Here is a 17,912-nt window from a genome sequence, read left to right as displayed (position 1 = left end):
AAGCCCTAAAATACACAAAAAGGGCATTTTAAAATTTATTTTTATTTGGATGTGTTTTCTACCCTCTCTGTGTGGATGTACAGCAGATGACATCAAGATAGAATTGCATCAATACAATTAATATGTTGTTGTTGTTATGTGCGAAGTCGTGTCCGACCCATCGCGACCCCATGGACAATGATCCTCCAGGCCTTCCTGTCCTCTATCATTCCCTGGAGTCCTTTTAAGTTTGCACCTACTGCTTCAGTGACTCCATCCATCCACCTCATTCTCTGTCGTCCCCTTCTTCTTTTGCCCTCGATCACTCCCAGCATTAGGCTCTTCTCCAGGGAGTCCTTCCTTCTCATGAGGTGGCCAAAGTATTTGAGTTTCATCTTCAGGATCTGGCCTTCTAAAGAGCAGTCAGGGCTGATCTCCTCTAGGACTGACCGGTTTGTTCGCCTTGCAGTCCAAGGAACTCGCAAGAGTCTTCTCCAGCACCAGAGTTCAAAAGCCTCAATTCTTTGACGCTCGGCCTTCCTTATGGTCCAACTTTCGCAGCCATACATTGCAACTGGGAATACCATAGCCTTGACTAAACGCACTTTTGTTGGTAGGGTGATGTCTCTGCTTTTTAGGATGCTGTCTAGATTTGCCATAGCTTTCCTCCCTAGGAGCAAGCGTCTTTTAATTTCTTTGCTGCAGTCCCCATCTGCAGTGATCTTGGAGCCGAGGAAAATAAAATCCGTCACTATCTCCATTTCTTCCCCATCTATTTGCCAGGAATTGAGAGGGCCGGCTGCCATGATCTTTGTTTTCTTGATGTTGAGTTTCAAGCCAACTTTTGCACTCTCCTCCTTCACCCGCATCAACAGGCTCTTTAGTTCCTCTTCACTTTCTGCCATTAGAGTGGTATCATCTGCATATCTGAGGTTGTTGATATTTCTCCCTGCAATCTTGATCCCAATTTGTGACTCCTCTAATCCCGCCTTTCTCATGATGTGCTCCGCATACAAGTTAAATAGGCAAGGCGACAGTATACAGCCTTGCCGAACTCCTTTCTCAATTTTGAACCAGTCAGTGATTCCATGTTCAGTTCTCACTGTTGCTTCTTGACCTGCATATAAATTTTTCAAGAGACAAATAAGATGCTCTGGTATTCCCATCTCTTTAAGAACTTTCCACAATTTGTTGTGCTCCACACAATCAAAGGCTTTAGCATAGTCAATGAAGCAGAAGTAGATGTTCTTCTGGAACTCCCTAGCTTTTTCCATGATCCAGCGTATGTTGGCAATTTGATCTCTAGTTCCTCTACCTCTTCGAAATCCTGCCTGTACTTCTGGAAGTTCTCGGTCCACATATTGCTGGAGCCTAGCTTGTAGGATTTTGAGCATAACTTTGCTAGCATGAGAAATGAGTGCAATGGTGCGGTAGTTTGAACATTCTTTGGCATTGCCCTTCTTTGGGATTGGAATGTAAACTGACCTTTTCCAATCCTGTGGCCATTGCTGAGTTTTCCAAATTTGCTGGCATATTGAGTGTAGCACTTTTACTGCATCGTCCTTTAAGATTTTGAATAGTTCAACTGGAATGCTGTCACCACCACTAGCTTTATTGTTGCTCAGACTTCCTAAGGCCCATTTGACTTCACATTCCAGGATGTCTGGCTCCAGGTCAGTAACTACCCCACTGTGGTCATCAGGGATGTCAGGGATGTTCATCAGGGATGTTCAGGGATCCCTGATGACAATTAATATGCAGAGTAGCAATTTACAGTGAGTTAATGAGTTATTAAAACAGTAAGATAAAGAGACATATAGCATCTCACCCAGACTCTTGGCGTATAACTTCAGCCAACTCTGCTTCAGCCAGTCACAGCCTCCAAGAATCTGTTCAAGGAATTCTGGGGGTGCAGACGGATGGTTGCCCATCAACAGATATAGCTTGGCATCATCAGCATATTGATGACACCCCAGGCTGAAACTTTGGATCAGTTGGGCGAAGGGAGGCATATAGAAAACCTCCTAGTGGCAAGGCCCCATGGCATGCCACTGGGAGAATTTCTCCCCCAGTATCACCCTCTGTCCCCTACCCTGGAGAAAAGATTACAGCATGAAGGAAGGGAAAGAAAATAAAAGCTGGGGAAGCAAGTCAGAAAGGGGAGGAAAAAAGCAAACCCACAATGGATTCCTAAGACTTCGGAAATAAGACCAGATAGCTTTGAAATCCCAAATCAGGTGAGAAATGTGGCTGAGGAGATTTTTAACAAGAAGATTGGTTGAAAGCTGGGCTTATGGGTTGGACCTGGGACATTCCCATTTCCCCCCCCCCCTCTCTGGAGTTTGGGGAAGAATAAAATATCGCAGAGCTACGTATATTGCCTTGAAACTCTTTTTTGGCCACTGCTAGGCTCCAAGGAGACTAACATCTCAAAATTCAGATGGCTACACGCCTGACCCCACAGGTGAGTAAGCACAGGAATCTAAGCCAGTGATTTCAGAATGTTCAGAACAATTTCAAAACGGATTCCCGGGTCTAGTCCGTTTTCGATACCTTCATCAGTGATATTTTAAATATAAATGTATGATCTAATATATTATATAACATATAAATATATTCCCCTGCTACATGTTAATTCGAAATAAGGATCAACATTACAAAAAGAGGGATGGAAATACCTCCATATTGTAATAACTCAATCTTCTTTAATAGTATTCTTATGTTTGTTGAAAATAACCTACAAAGATCAAATCATACATCGTATAAATCCTTATAAAATGTCATTAAAGGTTAATTCACTTGAATGGTGAATATTACCTATTTAATTGCTTATAATATCTTGGTTTATGTAGCTCAATCCCAAATTGGTTGCATAATATCCAGATTTGTAGGGGTCTAATGAATTCAACCAAAACAATATTACTGTCATATACCATAATACCTATTAAATGTTATTTAAATGTTATTTAAATGTTAAGTATAAACCACACTTCCAGTATCAACTCTCAGCAATAATACACTTACCTAACAATATTACTATCACAAAGTGTAATTACTCTGCAGCAGTGACCCAAGAAAATGAAAGGAGCCTTACTATATTTATTAAAAGCCATTCAACCAGTTCATTAGAGCAATTATGCGGCAGCCACCATTTAAAGAAATGTACTGTTCTTTTATAGGAAACATGTTAAATCCATTGTGTTGTTTAACCCATTAGGTTGTAAGATGTTTAACGTAAAAATCCATTCAGCCTCCCTTTGTAGTAATAGTTTTTGAATGTTTACTTTCCCCAAACCATGTTGTTGTAGCTGTTCTATGCCTGTAAATTTCAACTGGTCCCAAGAATCCAAGTACATATTACTCAGATATATTCAGATTACTCAGATTCAGAGAAAACCAAAGTTTGTGGTAATAATGTGGTAATTATAATGGAGCCTAGACATAGAATGATGGATAGAACAAGATGAAGTTAGAATAACTAGTAAGGGCTTGGAGGAGGAGCTGGTCTCATGGCTTAAGTGCCACTCAGCACTTAATGCCCACTCGGGGCAGCTGTCCCGCCCCTGGGTGCCTCCTCCTCCAACGGGCTTGCCAGTCTGTCCAGCAGCCAGACAATCCCCTTCCGTCCCCCACCCCTGACCACCCCCTCCTCCTTCCACGTCCCTCCGAAGCTTGGAGGCTGCAGATCCCCACTGCATGAGAGCTGCCCCTGCTGGTAAGTTCTCTAAGAGCTGCCTGCAGCCTTTCCAGGTCCTGGGGGGAGGGGGAGGCTGTCCTTAGAGTTCTTCCACCCCCCCCCCCCAATCTAGCACCCGTTGTATTCCTGAATGCAAGGGGCTTGGGCCCTAGCAAGTTTAATAAAACACTTGTAGGACATTTAAAATACAGATTAAAAGTTAGTTGCTAATAAAATGAACTAGAGGGCCATCAGTATGGACCCCGAAAGGAATATCAGAGACGGGTTATTTCTTACAGGTGCAAGTTTTATCTTGCAGAACTGTGGCAAAGGATTCAGCCATCTTCTCTGTTGCAATGGGAAGCTTGTCTTCTAGGAAGAACTGAATCTCCGTCTCGGAATTATAATGATTCTTATAAAGCAAAACTCCTCTTCGCTTTCACACATCCTGAATAATGCACTTTAAATGGACTGTATAATGGGCTTTCATGATTGTTCACAAGTGGATTTTACTGTTTCCCACCATTGTAAATCCAGTTGTAAAGTGAATTGAAAGTGCATTATTCAACATGTGCAAAATTGGCAGCGGCAGAAAGTGGCCCCAAGCTGCAGCTGACTTCTGCCTAGGGGGTTTCATGGCCAGAGAAGCTCCGAGGTGGTTTGCCATTGCCTGCCTCTGTGGAGTGAACCATGGCAGTCTCCCACCCAAGTATGATATAGGGAAAATCTTGCTACGTTTTTGAGATTTCACATTATTCGGCTAGCCTGGGCCATAAAGGTGAAGGCAAAGGTATCCCCTGGATCATGTCTGACCGTTGGGGTGACGCCGTCTGGTGTTTTCTTGGCGGACTCAATACGGGGTGGTTTGCCATTCCCTTCCCCAGTCATTACCGTTTACCCCCCAGCAAGCTGGGTACTCATTTTACTGATCTCGGAAGGATGGAAGGCTGAGTCAACCTTGAGCCAGCTTCTGGGATTGAACTCCCAGCCTCATGGTCAGAGTTTCAGACAGCATTTCTGCTGCCTTACCACCCTACGCCACAAGAGGCTCTTAGATGGGCCATACTGAGTGCATATTGTATTACTTCCACCTTGTGGCCAATCATGGTATTACACTGTTAAGAATCCTTGGAAAACTGCAGCGTTTCCAAGGGTGATGGAAGAAAACAGGCTCGTTCCATATATGCAGCCCATGAGAGCTAGAAACTTGGCAGTTATGAGGGAATTCTCCATCCACAATGTGCATATCAGAGAAATCATGGTATACACTTAATTTCCATAAAAAAAGGACCAGTGCAATCGTGGGGGTCTGACAATTGGAAACAGGGTTGCAGCTCTGGTTTTGGAAATTTGGGGCTGAAGCCTGGAAAAGTTGGTACCAGTTCTTGGGACACGAGATAAACTGTAGGAAGGAAGGAAGGACATTTTGAAGGTCTGTAAATGTTTCAGGTAAGAAATGCCCTTTTATCGGTGCTCACCTTTGATGAGGTCTAAGGGTCGGGAACTTGGTGGAGCAGACAGATCCTTGGAGGTCTACCGCCAGGTCCCACTAGCCCCCCTGAGACAAGCTATTGGGAGACTCCTGATGCCCAGTAGCAGGCAGAGATTCTCTGGCTTGCATGGATTGAAGGGATTCTTCAAATACTCTTCCTCCACCCTTTCCCCTCCCCCTTGGGAACGGAGCAGGCATCGGGAACAAGGCCCGGATCCTTCCCATGGACACTTCCTGCTATGAGAGTCCTTACAGTGACCCCGAAGAGCTGAAGGACAAGAAACTGTTTCTCAAAAGGAGCAACCTGATAGTGGACGAAGTCGAACTGGGCGCGGGAAACTTTGGGTGTGTCAGGAAAGGCGTTTATAAAATGAGGAAGTAAGTGATTTCCCTCCCCTCACTTCTTCGTTCTTACTTAATTTGTTTTGTTTCTGTCTCCATGGAGACACCGCCAGGTCATCAGCCCCCCCTGGAATTGCCCCTGAGGCCATGTGCTATCATAGGGTCTGTTATATGGGGGGGGGGTCTTTCTCTGCCTGGGGGGTGGGTTTTTACAGGGACTTTATTCTTGTTTTAGGCAGATTATAATGTATATTTATGATTGCAACCCGCCATGAGCCATGTTATGGGAGTGGCAGGATATAAAATGATGAGTGAGTGAGTGAGTGAGTGAGTGAGTGAGTGAGTGAGTGAGTGAGTGAGTGAGTGAGTGAATGAATGAATGAATGAATGTAGACCTGTACTCAGGTGTTTATTTCACAGTGTCCTTGCCAGAACAGCTTATCATAACAAAATAAGGGGGAAATGCAGTATAAGGAAACCAGCAAACCAAACAACAGACTAGATTTGGGGCTAGTTTTGGATTCAGATCCTGCCACATCCAAAAGAACTAACTGTGAGCTACAGTCAAGGGGTTCTTGGCCATTGGGAATTTGCCTAGGTTTGCTGGCCCCCATCAGGGGCTAGGGGAGTGATAAAGTTGCCAGATCCATCTTAGGAAACAGCTGGAAATTTGGGGATGGAGCCTGGGGAGGACTGGGAGTTCAGTGGGGAGGACTGGGAGGACTGGGAGCTCAGTGGGGTCCAGGGCCACAGAGTCCACCCTCCAAAGCACCCAGTTTCTCCAGGGGAACTGATCTCTGCCATATGGAGATGAGATGTAATTCCAGGGGATTCCCAGGTCCCACCTGAAAGCTGGCATCCCTAAATTTGCCTTTTGAGCACTCTGGGCATGCCCAAGATTCACAATAACTGCAAAGAGAAGGAAATTTCAGGGAACTGGCTGTGGGGGGGGGATGACAATCACCCCCCCCTGTCTTTTCACCCTCTTTCTCAGAGTCGCCAGGACCAAACTTTCAGGAGAGGGGCAGCCTCAAGGTGCAGGCTACCTTCTTCTTGACTTACAAAACCCTACGGGTTAGCTCCACCCCTGTATTTATTAGGCTCCGCCTCTGAAACTCCATGCACAGCCACGCCCAGACCCAACCCGTGCCATGCACATCGACAACATGCCACGCACGCCAAGCGCAACTAGCTCCCGCTGCATTCTGCTAGGCTCCAACCCCTGACCTCTGAGGCACGCCCCCTTAGCTCGCAAGATCTCTGTCTTAAAGTGTCTATTCCCCCCCCCCCATCCGTGTGAGCCTGGCCATGGGTTAATCCCCCCTCCAACGTCCCCTTTGCAGGAGGCAGATAGACGTGGCCATCAAGATGCTGAAAAGCGGGAATGAGGATGCTGCCAAGGAGGACATGATGAAGGAGGCGTACATCATGCACCAGCTTGACAACCCCTACATTGTCCGCGTGATCGGGGTCTGCGAGGCCGAGGCGCTGATGCTGGTGATGGAGATGGCAGCTGGTGGGCCGCTCAACAAGTTCTTGTATTCGAGGAGGTGAGCAGACCTTTCTCCCGGGAGCCTGCGGTCGCATGGGGTCCCTCTTACTGCCTGGCTTGCTTAGAGAGGATATCGAATTCGACAGCCCCACTGCCACCCCCTTCCCTTTCTCATCCCCCCCTGGGAAAACCAGTCCTGCGAGTCTTCCTTTCGAGCCTTCTTTTGCTGCTGTCCGTGGCAAAGTAGCCTGCTGGTCTGTTGAATAGCAGGCTCAATCAGGAGCAGAGTCGCTCATGTGCCAAAACATCAGCTCTTTATTGATCACATGCAACTGAACTAACCAACAGCCCACTAGCCGAACCTATATAAAGTGGAGGGGTTCTCACCGAAGCCTGTGATTGGCCCTAAGCAGAGCACCCTGATTGGACAACTATAACATACTAGCCAGTGCCAATCACGTGTCCCGAATGCTAGTGCTGGGATCCCTGCTCCAAGTCTCTGCTAACCCGCATACACAACATGACCCACAAGCGCCACTTTGTTCCAGCCAGCCAATACATCCAGGTACCAAAGGCCACCCCAAGTCTCCACCTGGCAATGTGTCACTCTCCAGGTTTGCCTGAGAGTACGAGTAACTCCGATTTCTAAACAAGTAACCTCATAGAATGAAAGCTTCTTTATTTAAGAACGATGAAAGCATCCACAATGAAGGCATAGTCAGGACTGAAGTACAAAACATAAAACAAGCTATATAGGGATTTGCTCCCCTCTCCTGGAAACCAGGCACTGTTCAAAGGAGCCAAAATATCAAGATAAGCATTTGGCTATCGGAACAACAGGTCTGGGAACTACGGAATTCTTACAAAAGGGAAGGGAAGGAATGTGGAGGGAGGGTAAATGTATCCCCTGTGCAAGCACCGAGTCATGTCTGACCCTTGGGGTGACGCCCTCTAGTGTTTTCATGGCAGACTCAATACGGGGTGGTTTGCCAGTGCCTTCCCCAGTCATTACCGTTTACCCCCCAGCAAGCTGGGTACTCATTTTACCAGAAGGATGGAAGGCTGAGTCAACCTTAAGCTGGCTGCTGGGATTGAACTCCCAGCCTCATGGGCAGCCAGCTTCAGACAGCATTTCTGCTGCCTTACCACTCTGCGCCACAAGAGGCTCTGGATAGGGAATCATAAAACATAGCGGCAGGAAACGACCTTGAGGTGTCAAACCAAAGCATCTGTGTTACATCAGGACAAGACAGGACAAAGCAACATCTTAGCAATCAACAGAATTAAATAATTGAAACAGAATAAAATCATGGCAGAAAACCTGGGGATTCTGACACCCTCGAAGGGGACGTTTAACTCTCATCCATCCTTTGGGATGCTGCTATCAGGTGGCTGTTTGGGGGGATAAGCTGCAAGCAAGACAGGCTTCTCCCATTCCTTCGGTGGCGATGAAAGTTTTTGCCTACTGCCCAAGTCTCCTGCCTCCCAATGTTTGGTCACCATGGGGATGCCTTGCCACAATCTTGCAGGCCAGTGGTCCCCAACCATTTTGAGGCTGGGGACCGGCAGGGCAACTGCCCGCCCGCGCATGTGCACCCGCACATTGGGCATGCGAGGCTGAAATCGCACATGCGTGGCACTTTCGCGCATGTGCGAAAATGCCACGCATGCGCGATTTCGGCAGCACATGGCGCATGTGCGGCCGCGGCCCTGATTGCAGCCCGGGAAGCTTCTTACTGCGGGGGGGGGGGCGGGGAGAGGGAGCCGCGGCCCGGCACCAAGGCCTTCGCGGCCCGGCAGAGGGCCACGGCCCGTGTGTTGGGGACCACTGCTGCAGGCCACTTGGCTGCTTAACCTGTGCTGTTACCCACCTAAACCATCTAGAGAGCCAGTTTGGTGTAGTGGTTAGGGGTGCGGACTTCTAACCTGGCATGCCGGGTTTGATCCTGCACTCCCCACATGCAGCCAGCTGGGTGACCTTGGGCTCGCCACGGCACTGATAAAACTGTTCTGACCGAGCAGTGATATCAGGGCTCTCTTAGCCTCACCTCCCTCACAGGGTGTCTGTTGTGGGGAGAGGAAAGGGAAGGCGACTGTAAGCCATTTTGAGACTCCTTCAGGTAGAGAAAAGCGGCATATAAGAACCAACTCTTCTTCCTCTTCAGTAATCTCAGGGCTCTCTCAGCCTCCTCTCCCTCACAGGATGTCTGTTGTGGGGAGAGGAAAGGGAAGGAGATTGGAAGCTGCTTTGAGCCTCCTTTGGGTAGAGAAAAGTGGCATATAAGAACCTGCTCTTCTTCTTCTTCTCCTCCTCCTCCTCCTCCTCCTCCAACCAGTTTGCTTGTCTGTCTCCCATCCCCCAACCCTGACCACCTCCTCCTCCTTCCACTTCTCTCTGAGGATACAGATCCCGACTCTCCCCTGCCGGTGAGTTCCCTGCCCGGCAGCCTGCAGCCTTTCCAGGTCCTGGAGGGAGGGAGTTCTATCCTCAGAGTTCTTCCACCCCCAGCCCCCCCACTCTAGTACCCGTTGTACCCCTGAATGCAATGGGCTTTGCCCCTAGTCAGGTATAAAATGCAAATCTTTCAGGATTTGAGAACAAGACACATGGAATCATAAAAAGCGAAGGTGAACTTTATCAAACATATTCCTACTTGGTAATAAAAAGTACTCAAATAAAATGTACAATTTGGGTTACATGCTCTGGTGCACTCTGGCCACTTACCGAGCACCGAAGCCCGAGGCGGCCACGCAGCACCTGCACACGGGTGCATAGTGTGCTGCTGGTGTGCCGCCTCCCCTCCACGCTGCAGTGCTGGCCGCTTCTGGCTTCAGTGCTCACCAAAGCAGCCAAAGCGTGCCGGAGCACGAAACCCTAAGTACAAAGTAGTGGGCCATAATAGCTAAATCTTAGATCTGAGTATAGCCTTTGGATCCTGTCTTTCTGGTGACGAGGGCAAAGAAGGCCACTCTACTGGTGACATCGCTATCCTTGTCTGATAGGAAGAAAACCAGATGTTCAGCTTTCAGTATTCCCGCGTGTCCTTGTGACCTTCCCTTTCCTCTGTATCAGAGACGAGGTTCCCGTGAACAATGTGGTGGAGCTGATGCACCAGGTCGCGATCGGCATGAAGTATCTGGAAGAGAAGAACTTTGTCCACCGAGACCTGGCGGCTCGGAACGTCCTCCTCGTCAACCAGCACTATGCCAAGATCAGTGATTTCGGGCTGTCCAAGGCCTTGGCAGCGGATGACAGTTACTACATGGTGAGTCCGCAAGGATCTCCCTTGCAGGGGACAACCTTCCTGACTAAATCGCCCAAGAAGCATGTTGCAAAAAAGCAAAACTTACATTCATTCTAGTAGATCCAGTTCACATTCAGGTAGCAGCCAAAAGAAGAGAAAGGGATGCCTAATCTAAGGAATCCTTTTCCTATGTCAAATGGCCAGCCTGTCGGCCATCGTGTGTGTGTTATGTATGAGGGCATTGTCTCTAAAGGACAGACCTGCGTCTCCATGGAAGGCCATGTGGAGAGTGGGAAAGGGCAAAGGGCGACAGAGGGCAGCTCCCAAGTTACAACAAAGGCAGGCATCCCATTCAACGAGATAACACACCTGAGAGTCGCTTAGTGCCCTCCCAGTGCCCTGGCGAGCTGAGTCACTCACTCAGACAGGGCCAACAGGGGGGAAGGGCCTTGGTCTGCTGCTCAACTTGTGTAGGACTTCTCCACACCCACAAGTGTCCTTCTCTCTTTTAACTCAGGCCAAGACAACGGGGAAATGGCCACTGAAGTGGTATGCCCCAGAATGCATCCTGTTCCGCAAGTTTTCCAGCAAAGGTGACGTCTGGAGCTACGGAGTGACCATGTGGGAGGCTTTCACCTATGGTCAGAAGCCCTACAAGGTAGGGACCGCTGCGTGAGTTGGTTGGACGAGTGTCCTGCCCCATCTTTGTTGCTTGGTCCCAGGGTTTTTGCTACCAATCCTGGCCATCTGAAGGCTGCCAAATCTCATGAGTTTCTACATTTGAGCCTTGAGAGGCAGAATCTGGGAATTCAGTGGTCTGGGGAGAGATTTATGGATGCACACACAAAAACATCATTTCCTTGTTGATTCTCCCCTGTGCAAATTGTTCTGTTTCTTCAAACCATTTTTCAATATTATTTGTGCATCAGTATTCTTATTTGTTTGTTTGTTTATTTGATTTGATTTTTATGACCTCCCCTCTTGGCATAGCCATCTTGAGGGAGTTTACAAAAATTTGAAAATTACATTAAGCATTGAAAACAAACAATAAACATTTAACACCTTTAAAAGGATTCTTATTCACTGTAACTGCCAGTCCTTTGTTGTTCAAATCAGCACTGTTCCCTTCTTGGTTCCATGGTAGAAATTAATCAATCAATCAATTAATTATTTTTTGTGTTTATATACCACTGCACTCCATTTGGACTCACAGTGATTTACAATAAAATAATAAAAACCAGTCCAGTCACCTTGTTGTTGTTATGTGCAAAGTCGTGTCCGACCCATCGCGACCCCATGGACAATGATCCTCCAGGCCTTCCTGTCCTCTACCATTCCCCGGAGTCCATTTAAGTTTGCACCTAGCGCTTCAGTGACTCCATCCAGCCACCTCATTCTCTGTCGTCCCCTTCTTCTTTTGCCCTCCATCGCTCCCAGCATTAGGCTCTTCTCCAGGGAGTCCTTCCTTCTCATGAGGTGGCCAAAGTATTTGAGTTTCATCTTCAGGATCTGGCCTTCTAAAGAGCAGTCAGGGTTGATCTCCTCTAGGACTGACCGGTTTGTTCGCCTTGCAGTCCAAGGGACTCGCAAGAGTCTTCTCCAGCACCAGAGTTCAAAAGCCTCAATTCTCTGACGCTCGGCCTTCCTTATGGTCCAACTTTCGCAGCCATACATTGCAACTGGGAAGACCATAGCCTTGACTAAACGCACTTTTGTTGGCGGGGTGATGTCTCTGCTTTTTAGGATGCTGTCTAGATTTGCCATAGCTTTCCTCCCCAGGAGCAAGCGTCTTTTAATTTCTTTGCTGCAGTCCCCATCTGCAGTGATCTTGGAGCCCAAGAAAATAAAATCTGTCACTATCTCCATTTCTTCCCCATCTATTTGCCAGGAATTGAGAGGGCTGGATGCCATGATCTTTGTTTTCTTGATGTTGAGTTTCAAGCCAACTTTTGCACTCTCCTCCTTCACCCGCATCTACAGGCTCTTTAGTTCCTCTTCACTTTCTGCCATTAGAGTGGTATCATCTGCATATCTGAGATTGTTGATATTTCTCCCTGCAATCTTGATCCCAATTTGTGACTCCTCTAATCTCGCATTTCTCATGATGTGCTCTGCATACAAGTTAAATAGGCAAGGCGACAGTATACAGCCTTGCCGAACTCTTTTCTCAATTTTGAACCAGTCAGTGATTCCATGTTCAGTTCTCACTGTTGCTTCTTGTCCTGCATATACATTTCTCAAGAGACAAATAAGATGCTCTGGTATTCCCATCTCTTTAAGAACTTGCCACAATTTGTTGTGCTCCACACAATCAAAGGCTTTAGCATAGTCAATGAAGCAGAAGTAGACGTTCTTCTGGTACTCCCTAGCTTTCTCCATGATCCAGCGTATGTTGGCAATTTGATCTCTAGTTCCTCTGCCTCTTCGAAATCCTGCCTGCACTTCTGGAAGTTCTCGGTCCACATATTGCTGGAGCCTAGCTTGTAGGATTTTGAGCATAACTTTGCTAGCATGAGAAATTAGTGCAATGGTGCGGTAGTTTGAACATTCTTTGGCATTGCCCTTCTTTGGGATTGGAATGTAAACTGACCTTTTCCAATCCTGTGGCCATTGTTGAGTTTTCCAAATTTGCTGGCATATTGAGTGTAGCACTTTTACTGCATCGTCCTTTAAGATTTTGAATAGTTCAACTGGAATGCTGTCACCAGCACTAGCTTTATTGTTGCTCAGACTTCCTAAGGCCCATTTGACTTCACATTCCAGGATGTCTGGCTCCAGGTCAGTAACTACCCCACTGTGGTCATCAGGGATGTTAAGCTCGCTCTTGTATAGTTCTTCTGTATAATTTTGCCACCTTTGTTTAATCTCTTCTGCTTCTGTGAGGTCCCTACCATTTTGGTCCCTTATCATACCCAACTTTGCATGAAACGTTCTCTTCATATCTCCAATTTTCTTGAAAAGATCTCTGGTCCTCCCCATTCTATTGTTTTCTTCTATTTGTTTGCACTGTTCATTTAAGAAGGCATTCTTATCTCTTCTAGCTTTTCTCTGGAATTCTGCATTCAATTGGGTGTATCTTTCTCTTTCTCCCTTGCCTTTCACTTCCCTTCTCTCCTTAGCTATTTGTAAAGCTTCCTCAGACAGCCATTTTGATTTCTTGCATTTCTTTTTCTTTGGGATGGTTTTAGTTGCTACCTCTTGTACAATGTTGCGAACCTCCGTCCATAGTTCTTCAGGCACTCTGTCTATCAGATCTAATTCCTTAAATCTATTTGTCACCTCTACTGTGTATTCGTCGGGAATATGATTTAGTTCATACCTGAGTGGCCTAGTGCATTTCCCTACTTTCTTCAATTTAAGCCTAAATTTTGCAACAAGAAGCTCATGATCTGAACCACAATCAGCTCCTAGTCTTGTTTTTATTGACTGGATAGAACTTTTCCTTCTTTGGCTGCAGAGCACATAGTCAATCTGATTTCTGTGTTGACCGTCTCGTGATGTCCACGTATAGAGTCGTCTCTTGGGTTGTTGGAAAAGAGTGTTTGCTATGACCATTGTATTCTCGTGACAAAATTCTACCAGCCTGTGCCCTGCTTCATTTTGTACTCTAAGGCCAAACTTGCCTGTTATCCCAGTTATCTTTTGGCTTCCTACTTTAGCATTCCAATCCCCCATGATGATAAGCACATCACTTTTTGGCGTTGCTTCTAGAAGGTGTTGTAGGGCTTCAACTGATCAACTTCATCCTCTTCAGCAGCAGTGGTTGGGGCATAGACCTGGATCACTGTGATGTTGAATGGTTTGCCTTGGATTCGAACTGAGATCATTCTGTCATTTTGGGGATTGTATCCCAAGACTGCTTTTCCTACTCTCTTATTGATTATGAAGGCTACTCCATTTCTTCTGCGAGATTCTTGTCCACAGTAGTATACCTGATGGTCATCTGAATTAAATTCACCCATTCCTGTCCATTTTAGTTCACTGATTCCTAAAATGTCGATGTTCAGTCTTGTCATTTCTTGTTTGACCACGTCCAGCTTGCCTTGATTCATGGATCTGACTCTTTGAGATCTGACCATGGATCTGACCAGTCACCTAAAACCCCTTAAAAGTATCACTGCTTGGTCAGAACAGCTTTATCATGACTGTGACTGGCCCAAGTTCCTCCTGAACTAGTAGCTGCAATACTGCCCTCCAACCATGAGTGGCACTGTGATACAGAGCATAGAAAGTCAGAAACTCTGTCCCTTTGTGAGCTTTCATGGTTGCCACATCTAGAACTATATGCTTATGGCAGCACCTTTCACACCTAACCTGAGTGGAGTGAATGTTATTTCGGTAGGAAGTTAGCTATGCTCACTCACAACAGGGCTTTCCGTGGTTGTGAGTCATGATAGCTAAGTGGAACTTCCATGCTCAGAAGCAAAGATAATTTGGAGGCTGAGTGTAGGTGAAGAGCAACCTCCTTCCTGCCCTTCTGGGCTTCTTTGAGGCATCTGTTCAGGACATGGAACCTAGAAGGCATCTGAGCCACTAAAATGATTTCTCATGTATTCTTTCTCATTGCCCAGAAAATGAAAGGCCCTGAGGTCATGACCTTCCTTGAGCATGGGAAGCGGATGGAATGCCCTCCCAAATGTCCTCCAGAGATGTACAAGCTGATGCAACAGTGCTGGACTTTCAAGTAAGTCTCTCAGGCCTTCAGATGAACGAGTCTAAGGTTCTGCAGGGATATGTATGCATGATGGGATTCAATCCTGCCAGACCAACCTGGTTTCCGTTTTTGACCAAGTAACAGGTTTGCTGGATCGTGGAAATTCGGATCGTGGAGGTTGAGAGGGGACATGATAGCCCTCTTTAAGTATTTGAAAGGTTGTCACTTGGAGGAGGGCAGGATGCTGTTTCCGTTGGCTGCAGAGGAGAGGACACGCAGTAATGGGTTTAAACTTCAAGTACAACAATATAGGCTAGATATCAGGAAAATATTTTTCACAGTCAGAGTAGTTCAGCAGTGGAATAGGCTGCCTAAGGAGGTGGTGAGCTCCCCCTCACTGGCAGTCTTCAAGCAAAGGTTGGATACACACTTTTCTTGGATGCTTTAGGATGCTTAGGGCTGATCCTGCGTTGAGCAGGGGGTTGGACTAGATGGCCTGTATGGCCCCTTCCACCTCTGTGATTCTATGATTCTATGACCTCTCCCCCAAATTCCACCCAGATGTGCCACAAGGTATCTGGCTTACAAAGCTATTTCTTTCACCTCCAGTGGCCCTACCAAATTGCATCTCTCTTTGGGCTTGGTAAAGACTTGATCTGGAGGAATCTGTGAAAGGTATGAGATGGGGGATTAGCCAGTCCACCAAGTCTCCTTTGGCCAGAGGAAGAGACTACAGGAAGACAAGGGGTTTAAGAGCTCTGGGGTCAGAACCCCGGACGCTCTGGTCTGTGGAGATCCATCCCAGGACTGTAATAGGTTCTGTGTTGACTTCATCAACTCATATCATCTATTGACTCCCCTTAACTTGGAAGGACTTCAAGGGGATCCAAACTGAGATTTTGCTTGACTTTGGCTCCTGATGCCCAAGCCCCCTAAGGTGTTGACAGCAGTTAAAGACCTTCCTTTCACTGATAGGCTGGAGGTCAGGTGACACGTCAACTCCGGTAAGAGCTGGGCCAGGAAAATAGCTGGTCTACACTCTTTTTCTCCTCCCTCCCATCTTCCTTCTTTCCCATGCCTTTATCTCAGCATACATCTGGCTGCACAAGACCTCAGACTGAGGTTGTGAAGTGCACCTGGTATTCATGAGTGCATGAGCGCTATAAGGAATGAAGCTCTCTCTTTCTAAAGGGGGGACACATTCACTATAAGGCCTGGCTACCCACGAGGGGGCAGAATTGGAACAATATATACCAGGGTTGGCCTAACTGTGGCTCTCTTGATGTCCATGGACTACAATTCCCATGAGCCCGCATATTCCATCTACTGGCGCAGTCCCTGGGGTGGGATTACAGATCTCATGTCCTTAGTCATATCCGTTTGAGGTGCCGCGTCAGTAGATGTTTCCCCATCAACAACTATGTATTAGAGAACACCATCCTAGGCAGCAAAGGTAAGAAAATAGCCCTGAATCTAACCTAGCCAGTTGGATGGGGAGAGATACAGGAGGCGTTTCTTGACCCGTTATTCTGCAGCCAGGGAAGGTGGAGAGAGGAAGACTTCACTGGAAGTCTTCAAGCAAAGTTTGGATACACACTTTTCTTGGATGCTTTAGGATGCTTAGGGCTAATCCTGCGTTGAGCAGGGGGTTGGACTAGATGGCCTGTATGGCCCCTTCCAACTCTATGATTCTATGATTCTATGATTCTAAGATTTCTGAGGAAGAAGCAGGAACCAGGAAGTTGTCCCTAAAAGATTGGTGGCCAGACTGTGGCTCTCCAGATGTCCATGGACTATTGTAAGATGGGATCATGGGAATTGTTCCCATGAGCCCCTTCCATCACATGCTGGCAGGGGTGCATGGAAATTACAGTCCATAGGCACTTGGAGAGCCACAGTTTGGCCACCCCTGCATTAAAGGGACAGTGCCAGAGAGTGCAGAAAGTTGAGTGGTCAGTGTTCCTATTCATCCCACTGACTCTACGGTAAGGAATCTTCCCCTCCTGCCAACACTACGGAGGCCCCTTCCTGCAATGCAACTGCAGTCATATTTGTGCCCCGTTCTATGGGCAGCTGCAGGCTTCAGTGAGTGCATCTTTGTTACATTTTCAGACCTTTCCTCCCTCCCCAGGTGGGAAGACCGTCCAGATTTCGTCACTGTGGAGACCCTCATACGTACCTATTACTACAGCATCGCCGCTAGAACAGAAGAAGCCCCTGAGATGGCCAAGAAGACGCCGGCTTAGCTCCCAAGAGCTGGCAGAAGAATCTTGTGAAGGGAGTATAAAAATCCACATGGCTCGAAGCTGGGTTGCTGTTCTTCCTGGAGGACGTGTACATTCTCTCTCACCCACACCCACAGACTATTTCCACGCGGATATCGTCCAGATTTTCATTTTTAAAGGGTCAAGTTTTTCGTCCATTTCTGCACTGAAATCTGCCTCTTTTCCCTTCACTTGACCTGCAGCAAAGGATCCCCCAGAAACCCAGGTTTCATTTTTTAAAGCGGGCTCTAACAGGGTCTGATTCGAGGCCACCCAGTATGGAAATGCATGCCATCTGTTTTTTTCTTGCACCTGTCACCCTCCCTCCCTCCCTCCCTCCCTCCCTCTATTCTTCCTCCATTAAAAAAAACAGGGGTGACTGTGTTACACAACTCTACGTTTTTTAAAAAAGCAGTCTTGCTGTCTTACACAGCAGCGTTATTGGGACACTTTGGGGGGGGGGGAGGGAGGCGATCAATGGCTCAGGATGGTGGGATTAAGGGCGGCAATGATAACAAAGGTGCAAGTAGGCACCATTTAGCAAAAAATCCTTTTTTAAAAAGGGGAAAGGGAGCAAAGCATGATGGGAGGCTGCCTCCCCCAGACTCAGTGTGGAAAAGCATGCCTCGAATTTCAGCCTGGGGAATAAGGGGAGGAAAACCCAAATGGGGAAAGGCCGGAGTCAACTCACAGCATCAAAAAGAAATCCAAAGAAAAGCTAAAGTAAGGTTTGTCTCCTAATGCAGAAATGGTCTCTCTCTCTCTCTC

General features: G+C 47.1%; 1 protein-coding gene across 2 annotated transcripts in view; it reads left to right on the top strand.

Annotated features, from left to right (window-relative positions):
* Positions 1-17,536, top strand: part of ZAP70 (zeta chain of T cell receptor associated protein kinase 70) — a 49,549-nt gene extending 32,013 nt beyond the window's left edge. For both annotated transcript variants that reach the window (XM_077331532.1, XM_077331531.1), the window contains exons 7-13: positions 2,389-2,443; positions 5,342-5,525; positions 6,833-7,039; positions 10,055-10,247; positions 10,744-10,884; positions 14,798-14,910; positions 17,012-17,536. In XM_077331532.1, coding sequence (XP_077187647.1) covers positions 2,389-2,443; positions 5,342-5,525; positions 6,833-7,039; positions 10,055-10,247; positions 10,744-10,884; positions 14,798-14,910; positions 17,012-17,126 — 1,008 coding nt within the window. In that variant the 3' untranslated portion in view covers positions 17,127-17,536. The remainder of the gene's footprint in view (positions 1-2,388; positions 2,444-5,341; positions 5,526-6,832; positions 7,040-10,054; positions 10,248-10,743; positions 10,885-14,797; positions 14,911-17,011) is intronic.
* Positions 17,537-17,912: the final 376 nt, after the last annotated feature.

The sequence above is a fragment of the Paroedura picta genome, chromosome 4 (genome assembly GCF_049243985.1).
Source record: "Paroedura picta isolate Pp20150507F chromosome 4, Ppicta_v3.0, whole genome shotgun sequence".
Classification (NCBI taxonomy): domain Eukaryota; kingdom Metazoa; phylum Chordata; class Lepidosauria; order Squamata; family Gekkonidae; genus Paroedura; species Paroedura picta.
This window is presented reverse-complemented; position numbering and strand designations above follow the sequence as displayed.